This window comes from Gallinula chloropus (genome assembly GCF_964237585.1).
Source record: "Gallinula chloropus genome assembly, chromosome: 5".
NCBI classification, from domain to species: Eukaryota; Metazoa; Chordata; class Aves; order Gruiformes; family Rallidae; genus Gallinula; species Gallinula chloropus.
In genome coordinates, this window is record NC_140090.1 from 28,167,400 (window position 1) to 28,180,611 (window position 13,212).

General features: G+C 50.3%; 1 protein-coding gene across 1 annotated transcript in view; it reads left to right on the forward strand.

The window, feature by feature from the left end:
• HDAC4 (histone deacetylase 4) overlaps nt 1-13,212 on the forward strand; it is a gene marked incomplete at its 5' end in the record, with an annotated part of 200,178 nt that overhangs the window by 79,806 nt on the left and 107,160 nt on the right. Inside the window, one exon of the mRNA XM_084265228.1 lies at nt 9,517-9,667. Within this exon, the coding sequence (XP_084121354.1) occupies nt 9,517-9,667 (151 nt within the window). The remainder of the gene's footprint in view (nt 1-9,516; nt 9,668-13,212) is intronic.

The following is a 13,212-nucleotide window of genomic DNA, read 5'->3' on the forward strand; positions in this document are numbered from 1 at the left end:
AAGCAGTGAACTTATTTGGGATGCTGACAAATGTCAGTGTTAGCACGTGACAGCAGATGGGTCCTGATGGTGATGGGATAGTGCAGGCAAGCAGCTGAGCCTCACACCTTCTCGAAGACCTGAATTCCGAACCAGGGGCTGTGCAGATATACTGATTCTTTCATGCAGTGCAATTCCTGTTGTCTGAGAAAAGCCTGCTCGGGCGCACCGGTAGCAGCAGCGGTGCCAGGCTAGGCAGGTGAAGGATGGTTGGAGGAGTCATGGGTTGGCAGCGAGCGGCGCGTTGTTCCAGTGTGCGCTGAGGAGCAATTCTGAACTTGTTCTGTCTTCATTAACACAGTGATCCCCGCGTTTCGCAGCGTGCTGTGCATCACAGTGGCTTTATGCCTATAAATAAAAATACGTGGAATGTTGTCAGACATTGGCTTTCCATATACATGGAGAGAGAGAGAGCAACATTCAGGGGAAGCCTGAGGAGATGCTTTTGTTCGTTTTTGCTGGTTTCAGTTGACTTTTTCCGTCAGCGTGGCTTCCAAGCCCTGGTTGAGAGGTGGCAATACATCCGAGGTGTTTGGACACAGCAGGTGAAACCCCCTTAATTTTGTTTTGGAGACTAAAAGTATTTCAGGGAATCTTTCAGGCAGATTTTGCAGTGCTCTGTGGACAACTTAAATTTTTTTCCAAAGGCACCTGGACTTAACAGGTGTCACGTGAGACGCTGTCTTTTAGAATGGCAGGCTTGCCTGCAGCATAGCCCGTTGGGCAGAACCCACATCGCCTTTTCATAGAATCACAGACTGGTCTCGGTCGAAAGGGACCCCAAGGATCACAGAGTTCCAACCCCCCTGCCACAGGCAGGGCCACCAACCTCCAGGCCTGGAGCTACACAAGGTTGCCCAGGGCCCCATCCAACCTGGCCATGAACAACCCCAGGGATGGGGCACCCACCCCTTCTGGGCAGCCTGTTCCAGCCCCTCACCACTCTCTGGAGAGAACTTCCCTGTAATATCTCATCTAACTCTTCCCACCTTTAGCTTTAATCCATCCCCCTTGTCCTGCCATTGTGTACCCTTTTAAAAAGCCAATTCCCCTCCTGTTAGTTTGCTCCCTTCAGGGACTGGAAGGCTGCAATGAAGTCCCCCCGCAGCCTTCTCTTCTCCAGGTTGAACAAGCCCAGCTCCCTCAGGTGCTCTTTGTTGGGGAGGTGCTCCAGCCCTCTGATCATCTTCATGGCCTCCTCTGACCCCTCTCCAACAGTTCTACATCTTTCTTGTATTGGGGTCCCCAGCTCTGGACACAGGACTCCAGCTGGAGCCTCCCGAGGGCAGAGCAGAGAGGGACAATCCCCTCCTTGTCCCTGCTGCCACCCCTCTTCTGATGGAGCCCAGGATACCATTTGCCTTCTGAGCTGCAAGAACATACTTTCAGTGCAGCTGCTCTCAGCACAGCCCTGACTGTGCCCACAACCTCTTTGTCGTGGCCTCTCTATGTCCGTTTCTACCTAAGGGGACAAAACGTGCTTCTTTCAGATCTGCCAATGGGCCTTGGTGGCATCTGCTTCTCCTTTGCAGCTCCCCTGGGTGGCACCTTCTCCATGTCCCTAGGCTGGGAATACTGAAGGTGGCACGTGGGTTCCTGCAAAGCATCCCCTTCCCCCTTGAGCCCTGTTCCCCGCAGTGGGCTCTGGAATGGCGGATTTCCATTTTAACCCCCCTGTATGATGACTCCCATCATTAAGTGGGTCTGCCCCATCCCCCCTCTTCTTGGTTTTATGCCTTTCTTCTGAAGAGCTGCCCGTTCCTCGCAGCCTGCTTTGCGGTCCAGGAGATACCAGTTTCCTGCCTCTGAGTTCTCACCCCACGGGATTACTTGTCTGGGGAAACAGCAGCTGGGCACAGGCAGTGGTAACAGCCAGACCAAATGTTCTGTGCCTCGTTACTACTCAAAGGCACTGTACTGGGCTCTCGTGCTATTCTAGGACGCTTCCTGTTCTTACTTGCAAGTTAGAGTGTAGGGAGTTCTGCACCAAGATGTGGAAGAACTTTTACCCAGTGAGGGTGATGGAGCCCTGGGACAGGCTGCCCGGCGGGGTGTAGAGTCTCCATCTCTGAAGATATTACATCCTTATCTGGACACCGACCTGTGCAATATGAGCTAGGGAGTTGCTTTGGCAGGGGGGTTGACCCAATAAGCTCTCGGAGTCCCTTCCAACCCCTGTGATTCTGTGATTCCTTCTGGGACAATGTGTATGGTTCTTCGATTTATGGGGATTCTGTGGTGCCATCCAGGAGCAGATGGATATTCCCTGCTCCTGGTCCAAGGTGTACAGATTTGTCCTCCCCTCCTGTAATGACCACACAAAGTGCAGCAGAGGCAAGTGCAAAGGAGTTTTCCTCACCCCTGGAGGGGAAAACAGGAGAAGGAAGTTTGTTCCTCCTGGTAGCAACTAGCTTGGAGCTGCAGTTGGGGAGCAAAAGTCACATACTGATGCACTCCCAGTGCTATTCCTTTGCAGGTTTGCAGGGCTCAGAGGGGTAAAGCTGCCACACAAGCTTTTAGCCTTTGAGGAGTGATGGCACGGAAAGGAAATGGGGCTATAACGTTATGTACCCATATAAAAGGTGCCAGACTAATAATGTGGGATCTCTTCACCTAGAGCTGGCGGTTCAGGAATGTAACCATTCTTCCCTTTCCTGGAGACATTTGAGCCTCAGGAACTTGAGCACCAGATGTTCTGAATAGGGTATGTCTAACCGAGAAGATCATGTCTCATCTTCTGAGCCATGCTTTCAGACTTTTGGGTCTTGGCTTCTGTTGGAAATCATAACTTTTCTGCTCCCTCCCCTGTCTCCCAGTACGACCCATTAATACTGGCTAGCCTCCGGTGCCCCAGGAGATAGCCGCTGTACCTCCCGGAATGAAAACATGCCATAGCGGAGCCAGGAGAGCAAATCCTGAAACTGGAACCACAACCTGAGACTTCAGGGAACAGGGTGGGGAGAACATGGAGCAGGGAGTCCGGCCAAAGGACTGGCCAGCATTGAGATGGTTCTGAAATAACTCCAGCCAACAGTTCTCCTCAGAATCGGTGCTTTGCTTCCACCTGTATGCTGATGGGTTTTCGGTGATTGATTTGATGTGTATGTGTCTTGGCAAGGTGATCACAACCTACAATTGTCCTTTGTTTTTATAGAATCTGAGCTCCAGATCTTTTAAAACACCTGATGTAATCCCCAAAACTGAAGAATTTTGTCAAAGCAGGTGCCAGATGATTTGCCAGAATCACAGACTGGTTGGAGTTGGCTGGGACCTCTGGAGATCCCCCAGTCCCACTGCTGCCAGAGCAGGATCACCTCAAGCAGGCTGCACAGGATAGTGCCCAGCATCACAGGGTTGAAATGTCTCCAGAGATGGAGACTCCCCAGCCTCTCTGGGCAGCCTGGCCCAGGGCTCTGCCACCTCCCAGCAAAGAAGTTCCTCCTCATGGTAAGGAGGAACTTCCTCTACTCCAGTTTGTGCCCATCACCTCTTGTCCTGAGCCCCACTATTTTTGCCTAACCCCCAGTATTTTCACCAAAACCCCAACTGTCCTCCTGCTGGGTGAGAGGGTGACACGTGACACATCTGAAAGTGCTTACTGGACCATTGCTTAAAGCTTGGAAGATGAGGGGGTGCTGAAAAGATCTTCTTGAAGGTTTTGTGGGGGTCTTGTCCAGCATTAAGTTCTCAGGATTGATGCTAGTGTTTTGCTTCTGTATCCTTACAACTTCTTTGAAGCTCTAGTCTCCTGACAGAGGCCAACCTCTTGCTCAGGGGCAGCAGCTGAGACAGTTGGGGTGTCAGTCTGCAGAAGAGAAGGCTCTGGGGAGACCTAATTGCAGCGTACCAATAGTTAAAGGGGTCCTACAGGAAAGGGAGAGAAGGACTTGTCACCAGAGAGTGCAAAGGTGGGACATGGGACAGTGGCTGCAAGCTGGAAGAGGGCAGGGTTAGGTGAGACATTAGGGTAAAACTCTTTACTGTGAGGGTGGGGAGGCCCTGGATCCCTGGAGGTGTTTGAGGCCGGGTTAGATGGGGCTTTGGGCACCCTGGGCTAGTGAGAGGTTTCCCTGCCCATGGCAGGGGATTCGAACTAGATGGACTTTAGAGGTGCCTTCCAACCTAACACATCCTGTGAGTCTGTGGTGGCCCACCATGCTGGGGCACCTTCAGCTGGTGATCTCAGCTGCGAGTTAGGACACGGCGCTGAGCTGCTCTGGGTCGCAGGAGACATTTATCGGCAGTAGGCATGCTGGCTGTGGTTCTCCCGGTCCTACCTGTGTGATTATCCGTCTGAGTAAGGGTGAGTTGTCTGAGCACAGGCAGTTTTACTCTGCCTTCCACTAATTGCGTTAAGCTATTCAAAATATATATTATAAAAACCTAGGAGCCATGGTCTCAAGCTTCAAAACCTCTCCTGCTTTGCAGATTTTAATCAGTAGCACCACGGTGTGTGAAGTAAATGACAGAACAAGAAGTAACTGACTGGGCAACCTTGTGTAGATCCAGGCCTGGAGGTTGGTGGCCCTGCCTGTGGCAGGGGGGTTGGAACTCTCTGATCCTCGGGGTCCCTTCCAACCCAGACCATTCTATGATTGTATGATTCTGTGACAGAAACACCTTTAAAATGGCGGTTGTATGGGATGGAAGGAACAGAGGAGCATGGGCAGCACCCAGCTTCTGGGGAAAGACTAAGGCGCCGGGCGTCTGGAGGTGCTCACCACGCAGTGGCTATACGAGGTTATACATCCTCGTTCTCCCCAGTAAATGGGATCTTTGCTTCTTGGGAGCACGTGGGCTGGTTTCTGGGCCGAGGCTGACAGAAGGTTCCAGTGCACTGCTTTTCCACTGCTGTTGTAACGGCTGAAGGAAACTCTTCTGCTCTCTTTCCCTCGGAAAGAGCTTTTGTTGTGCTTACCGATCAGGTGTTGCTTCCCGCTCCACGTCACTGTGCTCCAGAACCGAAGGCAGTTGAGGAGTGTGACAGCAGAACCCACAGCAACACTGCCGAGTCCTGGCGGCAAGCTGACAGCTGGTAAATACCTGGAGACACTCTACCTTCCCCTTAGCGCACTCGTTAATATTCATATATGCTAAGGGAGCACCAGCAATGCTGACTTACAGGTACAGTTGAACATTTGTGCAGCTTTCATAAATAGTGGAAGCGGTGACATTAAGCATATGCAGGAATCCCCATCGTTAGAAATATTTACAAATATTTCTTTTGGCAAGAGCACCTAATTCAGATGTTCCGAGCAGCGCTCCCTAACGCAGCGCAGCGTGTTTGTCACGCCGCCCGCTCCTCCGACTGATGGCTGAACTTATTTATTTATTTATTTGTTTGTTTGTTCATTTATTTATTTATTTATTTATATTCATGGGCTGGAAGGGACCCCGAGGATCAGAGAGTTCCAGCCCCCCTGTCACAGGCAGGGACACCAACCTCCAGCCCTGGAATTACACAAGGTTGCCCAGGGCCCCAGCCAACCTGGCCTTGAACACCCCCATGGACAGGGCATCCACCCACTCTCTGGGCAGCCTGTTCCAGCCCCTCACCACTCTCTCTCTGTAAAAAACTTCCCCCTAATATCCAATTTAAACCTTCCTTCCTTTAGCTTTAATCCATCTCCCTTGTCCTGCCATTGTCTACCCTTTTAAAAAGTTGATTCCCCTCCTGTTTCTCTGCTCCCTTCAGGGACTGGAAGGCTGCAATGAGGTCCCCCTGCAGCCTTCTCTTCTCCAGGCTGAACTAGCTCAGCTCCTTCAGCCACTCTTTGTAGGGGAGGTGCTCCGGCCCTCTAATCATCTTCGGGGTCTCCTCTGACCCCTCTCCAACAGTTTTACATCTTTCTTGTATTGGGGTCCCCAGCTCTGGACACAGGACTCCAGCTGGGGCCTCATGATGGCAGAGTAAAATTAACCCCAATGCAGTGGGTTTCCCTCCATGTGTCGCTCTGTATTCTGCAAATATTTAAATGTCAGTAGTTGGGGGGCGGAGGAGGGGGTAATGACACACGGACCAAGCTCTGTGTGAGGAACACCCGAGCGCTGCGGAGTCGGCATTGATTCATTTCCCAGTGAGAGACATCTAACATGTTACATGCTACATGAGCATGATCTCGCTTGGTAATTAATAATCCTTATCAGAGCCACCTAAGTGCCTCGAAACCCCCGAGCTTGGGAGATTTGCATCCCGCTCAGCTGCCGGTAACGCGGGTCTTAATGCTCGCTGTTCAAATTTGCCTTGATTGCTATAGCTGAAGCTTGGATTTTTCTCAAGTCATGGTTTGTTTCGTGCACAGAACAGCTTTTTGTATGTTGTCGGCGGTTTTTTGGCTCCTCCTGGGAGTCGGTGGTGGGTTTTCTTGCCACTTATAGGTCTTTTTTCACAAAGCATCAGCAGAAAACCCTGTTTTTAAATAAGGAAATTAAATGGGAATCCCCTGAGAAGATAAAACCGGGGCACAGTCTAGCATCAAGCAAGTTTTAAAGCTTTTCTTGCACAGAAAATTGATTTATCATGGGAGTTCTATCCCTTCTAGCTTTAAATCCCACAAGGTGGGTACCAGGCAGAGCAATGCAAACCTCGCCCTTGGGTCAGCATCCCAAATCCTCACCCGAGGTCCTCGGACCAGTTGTGAAACCTGGCTGCGGTCTGTGCAGCCCAAGCTGGTCAAGGTGCTGCATTGCCAGCGCTTCTGCTCTTTGCCGAGCCCTGTGTCATCTATTGCCAGTCAGAGAGTGTCTGTGCAGTTTGTTTTCAGCCCAAAATCTGGAGAAATTAGTGGAGCTGTAAGGACGCGTCGCAGTTCAGGCACAGCGCTCGTCTGGGTGTGCTTCAGGCTGCGGCTGACACAGACGAAGTGATTTCACTTTTCATGGACGCAACTGGGGAGGTTGCTTCAGTTTATTATTTTTATGGGGGGTTTTATATTCTTTTTTTGTTGGGTTTTTTTACTTTATTCAACTTCAAAAAGGTCTCAAAACTATCTTAAGAATAGGCTTTATGGAAACCAGGGTCAGAACCAGCGGAAACAATACATCTCTAATGAAACTTCCATAAGCCATCCAGATACAAATTGGTCTTTTCATTTCCATCTCACTACAGATGTCAATGAAAGCACAGTTCCTTCTAAAGCATCCTAATGTATGTAAACCATTGCGGGAAGCGTAGCATGCAGAGCCTAGGAGACTGCAGATGGAGAGAAAAGGCTCCTGATTTCATAAAAATAACAAAACCTGTTTTAACATATTGTGCATTAAATATTGTTCATTTGCATACTTTCTATGGCTAGGTTATAAAAGCCCACCATGTGGTGGACTTGTTGGGAGTCTGAAAAGATACTCTTTCTCCAAATGGAGATGTGTTAGTGGAAGCTGCTGCTTAATTATAAAACAAAAATAACTAGTTTTCGCTAGGATTTGGGGTTTTTTGTTGTTGTTGTTGTTGTGGCTTTTTTTTTCCCTCCCCTATTGTAGATTTTTAGAGTCTGGGTTTGGTTTTTGGGGTTGGTTTTTTTTGTTGCTGTTTACATCAAATTCAATAGAATTAGGAAGGGAAACATAGGTGCGGTCCCAGGAAGTTCTGCTACCCAGTGTTCCATGTTTACGGTCAGTCTGTCTGCTTAGAACCAGCAGCAGCCGGGACTCTTCTGCCACGAGTTCCCAACAGAGAGCTGGGCAGATTGGAAAGTACCTCTCATACTTTAGGGCTTTGCATCTTTATATAGAAGGGTATTGTTTTGTGGGTATCATCTGTAGCGTATCCGCAGCTGATGTGGTGGATAGTTCTAACGTACACTACCCCAAATGGAAACAAGGAGTCACCGTCAAGAGCAGAAACGGGGGGCGGGGGGGGGGGATAATGAGCAAAAGGAGAAAGGGGAGGTGGGGAAATCAATTGGTGTACATGGGATTGGGAGTCTTGGGTACGCATGTGCTGGCGGGGTTTGGAGAAGGATGGAGAGAGGCTTGGAGAGAGCAGGTTCCCTGGCTTGCCATGATGCCTGTACACACACAGGGCTGTGGGTGGTATCTGAGCAGAGGCACCCATTCAATCCAGGCTCGGAGAAGTCCCATCTATCACCAGAGCAGGAAGGGGTCAGCTGGTTTTTGTTTTGAACATGGAGGTTGCCAGGTTAAGATGCTCTGGTAGTTTCTGAGCTACTGAGGGAAGGAGTGCAGGGCAGGGGGAGGCAGTGGGGACCGCAGGGGGCTGGCATGCTCCTGCATTCAGGGCAGCTCGCAGGAGTAGCAGGAGCAGCCCAAATAGCCGGCTTTAGCATGCATCTTGCTGGAGAGGAGGGCACAAGTAAAGCGGGGAGGTGGTAAATCTTAGTTTGAGCTTCTATTTTTATCTTCTTTTTCTTTTAAGAAAAAGCGATTTTCAGTGGAACTCAAGGGAGAAGCCCTTTTGCAAACCTCATGGAGATCCATTCACACCTAGCCAAGCCGCAGGCTGCTGAGATTTGTCATTTGTCAACTGCTTTTCTGCAGCTCGGCTTGCTCCAGGCCGGCTGTCAAGTCACGAGTGATCTCAGAGCACTGACAGGTACCGTCCCAGGGCCTGGCAGATCAAATCGCTGCCTCTAGTCCCTGGGGAGGATCCCCTCTGGACCCCCAAAGGATGCTCCGGGCTGGGGAGATCCCACCCCAAATTTCCCAGGAGGTTGGTGGGGCCACTCATGTCCTCCTGGTGCTGGGATCTGGAGACCCAAGGAGGGGAATTGCACAGTGGATGGGGCTTGATGTGAATTGGGCAGCCAGTCTCTCAGCTCTTCCCGTAAAGGTGTGTGAGTCAAGAGGGCTTAATCCTGAGAGATGATTGATCTTGTTTATTCTTAAATAATGTTTTCATGCTAAGGCCCAGGAGCAGGTGGTGTGGTGATCATGCTCACAAGGCAGCTTGTGGCTTGGGCTGTGAGGTTTGCATGGCAGGCAGGAAGGGACCAGAGTCTGATGAAGTTGTCCTGTCCTTGGCAACTCCTCTGTATGCATGGAGAGGGGTAGAGAGAAGGACTGTTGCAGAAACTGAAGTGCTGAGCCATATAATTAATGGCTTAGACAGAAAAAGCAGATGCATGAGGGAACTGAACTGGTCTTGCAAAGCCCGTGGCATGTTTCATTGCGAGGGCTTGACTTGGTGAGCCTAGCAATGTCCCTTCAGCACAGGATCTGTATGAGGTACGTTGATAAGTAAGGTGTCTTGGCGGGGTTTGACTTAAAACAGATGATGGAGGGGAAATGAAGGTCCAGCTGGGGAAGCGGTTTGCAGTGGCTTAGCACAGGATGCGAACCAGAATTGGGGCTGTGTGAAGCAAGACAAAGGTGCAGGAGCCTCCAGATGAGGAAAAGGCCATTTTTCCTTTTTCTGTGAATGAAGCAACGTTGTTGTCACCTGAGAACAGCATCTGGTTTAGCTCTGGGAAGTCTGGCGGTGTTAATTTGGGGTTTTTTTCCCTCATCCCTTCTCCACAGCAGCAGCAGGAGATGCTGGCCATGAAGCATCAGCAGGAGCTCTTGGAGCACCAGAGGAAGTTGGAGCAGCATCGGCAGGAGCAGGAGCTGGAGAAGCAGCACCGGGAGCAGAAACTTCAGCAGCTAAAAAACAAAGAGAAAGGAAAAGAGAGTAAGTAGCAAAAGCTCACTCCTTCCATTGATGGCAGGTAGAGCAGATGAATGGAAGCCATAAAGCAGCTTTACAGAGCTGGAGAAACCTTCGTGATGGCTGCTCTGCGGAGCTCGGCTGCACGGGGAGCTTATCTAAACCCTTAGAGGTACTGAGGGTGAGAGAGAAATGCATTTCTCCACTTTATCTTCATTTTTGTCTTACTAAATGCCATTTTAGCGTTTTTCAAAAGGAAGCACATCGTCTCTTTACTTGATTTAACATTTTTGAAGTATTTTTGGCAGCATTCCTAATGGAGGCAGAATATTAAGCCCATAAAATACACCAGATGCACACTGCATTTTTTTTTCTTTTACTTTTCTTAATTTCACTCTTTCAAGATGTAGCTGGGTTCTCAGTTCTTGGCTTTAAAGAGTTTTCCATTCAGAAAGTGCTTCTTTCATGAGGTTACAGATTGTGGTTGGCTTTCCCACGTGTCATTATGCACTTCATGAGATGCAGTGAAATGATTGTGGCCTCACAATTTCCCTTATCAAAGACACTTTGTTTGCTTGTTCAGTTTTCTTTTAGAAGTGAATGGGAGGAAAAATACTTCCCCGAGTTGTACTATCATCAAGTTGTATCTTCATCGACGACCTTGATGAGGGAATAGCAAGTACCCAACGATACATTGCTGGGAGGAGTGGCTGACATGCAGGACACTGCACTGCCATCCAGTGAAACCTGGACAGGCTGGAGAGCTGGGCAGGGAGAAACCAGATGAGGTTTAACAAAAGCAAGTGGAGAGTCTTGCACCTGGGAAGGAATAACTGCTGGAATCAGTACAGGCTGGGGGTGAGCTGCTGGAGAGGAGCTCTGCGGAGAAGGACTGGGGGTCCTGGTGGGTGACAGGGTGGCCATGAGCCAGCAGTGTGCCCTGGGGGCCAAGAGAGCCAATGGCATCCTGGGGGGCATCAAGAGGAGTGTGGCCAGCAGGTCACAGGAGGGGATCCTCCCCCTCTGCTCTGCCCTGGTCAGGCCCCACCTGGAGTGTTGTGTCCAGTTCTGGGCTCCCTGGTATACAAAAAGCCAGGGATCTCCTGGAGAGAGTCCAGAGGAGGCTACAGAGATGGTTAAGGGCCTGGAGCATCTCCCTTTTGAGGAAAGGCTGAGTGAGCTGGGGCTGTTCAGCCTGGAGAAAAGAAGACTAAGGGGGGACCTTATTAATCTGTATCAATATCTGAAGTATGGGATGCAGGGGGAAATGGCCAACCCCTTTTCAGTGCTCTGTGGGGACAGAAAAAGGGGCAACGACTGCAATTTAGAGCATATAAATTCCACACCAAGATGGGGAAGAACTTTTACGCAGTGAGGGAGCCCTGGGACAGGCTGCCCAGGGCGGGTGTGAAGTCTCCATCTCTGGAGATATTCCAGCCCCGTCTGGACGCCGACCTGTGCAACATGAGCTAGGGAGCTGCTTTGGCAGGGGGTTGGACCCGATGATCTCTCGAGGTCCCTTCCAACCCCTATGATTCTGTGATTCTGTGATCAACCTCACTCATTAGGTCTTCATTTCAAGTGAAATAAACTAGTCTGCAATGGAAGAAGCAGAGGGGGCTGAAGGGTACCAGGAGATGGGATGCTCTCTGGGGACCAGGAGCAAGATAAAGCTCCGAGAAGAATTTTTCTAGCAAGAGAGGGCTGATGTGTAAGAGACGTTAAGCGAACAAAAAAATCACCTGAAGATTGAATTCCCTGTTCCCTGCATGTCTATCTTGCACTGAGGGGCTTTAAGCTTTAATTTTAATAAAGTGCCTGAATCTCTGTGAAATGGCAAACACACCGAAGCACCTTTTGGATGACATACATAGGTGTAGAGGAAAAAGCAGAATTTGGGGACCTTAAGTTGAAGATCCTGTTCCCATAGCTACAGTTTTATTTTTAAATTACTTTTGTTTAAGAAGCACTCTGGTGTATAACCATTATAGCGCCTCAGCTCTTAAGAATACTTCAGTTATTTTTCTCACATCAGAAAATTTTGCGAAGCGCAAACACAGCTAACATTGTCCTGAGCTGAAAGGTGAAGAGTGCCTAATAGGTGTGTAGCTTATTCCCCCTCCTTCCTACATCACCCTGAGCCAGCGTACGTTGATTTGTACCTTTTAGAAGGCAAGTCACAAATTGCTTTGGATTAACATAATGCTGGCGCCTTATATCCTCATCCCGGGAGCCTTAACCTGTCCCTTGTGAACTGATGTCTGATCACAGAATCACAAGGTTGGAAAAGCCCTTTAAGCTCATTAAGTCCAACTGTCCCTGTCCTGTGCTGACCCATATCCCTGAGCACCTCATCTCCCCGTCTGTTAAACACACCCAGGGGTGGGGACCCAGCCCCCTTCCTGGACAGCCTGTGCCAGGACCTGACAACTCTTTCATGGAAGAACTTTTCCCTCACATCTGAGCTGACCCTGCCCTGGCACAGCTTGAGCCCATTTCCTCCTGTCCCCTGGCTGAAGAAACCATGGCACACCTCTCTACAACCTCCTGTCAGGTAGTTGTAGGTGGTGAGAAGGTCTCCCCTCAGCTTCCTCTTCTCCAGGCTGAACACCCCCAGCTCCCTCAGCCGCTTCTCAGAGGATTTGCCCTCCAGCCCCTTCCCCAGCCTGGTTGCCCTTCTCTGATCTCGTTCAAGGACCTCATTGTCCGTATGGTGAGGAGCCCAGAATTGGACTCAGCACTCAAGGTGCAGCCTCACCAGGGCCCAGTACAGGGGCACAATCCCCTCCCCATACCTACTGGCCACACTATTTTTGATACAAGCCAGGATGCCATTGGCCTTCCTGGCCACCTGGGCATACTGCTGGCTCATATTCAGCCTGCAGTCACCCAACATCCCCAGGTCCTTCTCTGCCTGACAACTCTCCAGCCACTCTGCCCCAGCCTGTAGCAATACATGGGGTTGTTATGTCCCATGTGCAGAATGTTGGGAAGGTTTTGATCCAAACCTTGACTCTTCTGCAAAGGAAGGATGGGTTTTTGCACAGGACAAGGGGTGATAGTTGGTCATCCTGTCTCTCCACCGTTAGGATTGAACCTTGAGTTGGTCCTGCACGTCAGCATTCCCTATGGGGATGTGCTGTTTGGACCCTCGCTGCTCAGGCAGCTGAGCACTGTGCCTTGTCTTGGACTTTATCCAGGCCACCTCTCAGGGCTTTCTCCCCTAACTTTCATTTGCTCTGCGCATTTGTTCTGGCATTGTGTCACTTCTGCCCTCCTGCTGGAGCTTAGTCCTGCTTTTGCCCTCCCTCCCTCACTAGCCCTGCCTTGTCCCACACTGGGGTACTGATAGATCCGGGGACAAGACATACTTTGGTTTTGCCACTGCGGTGGGAACCCAGCTCAGCATTTTGGCTTCTGGGAGCCATCCTGTCTGCAGTGCTTTGCTCGTGAGGGCTCTCTCCTGTTTGCAGCCGTTATCAGTTGATCTGCTCTTTGCTCCCTGCTCCTCACGGTCGCTTTAGCCCTCTGAAGCCAACAGCCCTGCTTCATGGCTGGGTTCTCCCCAC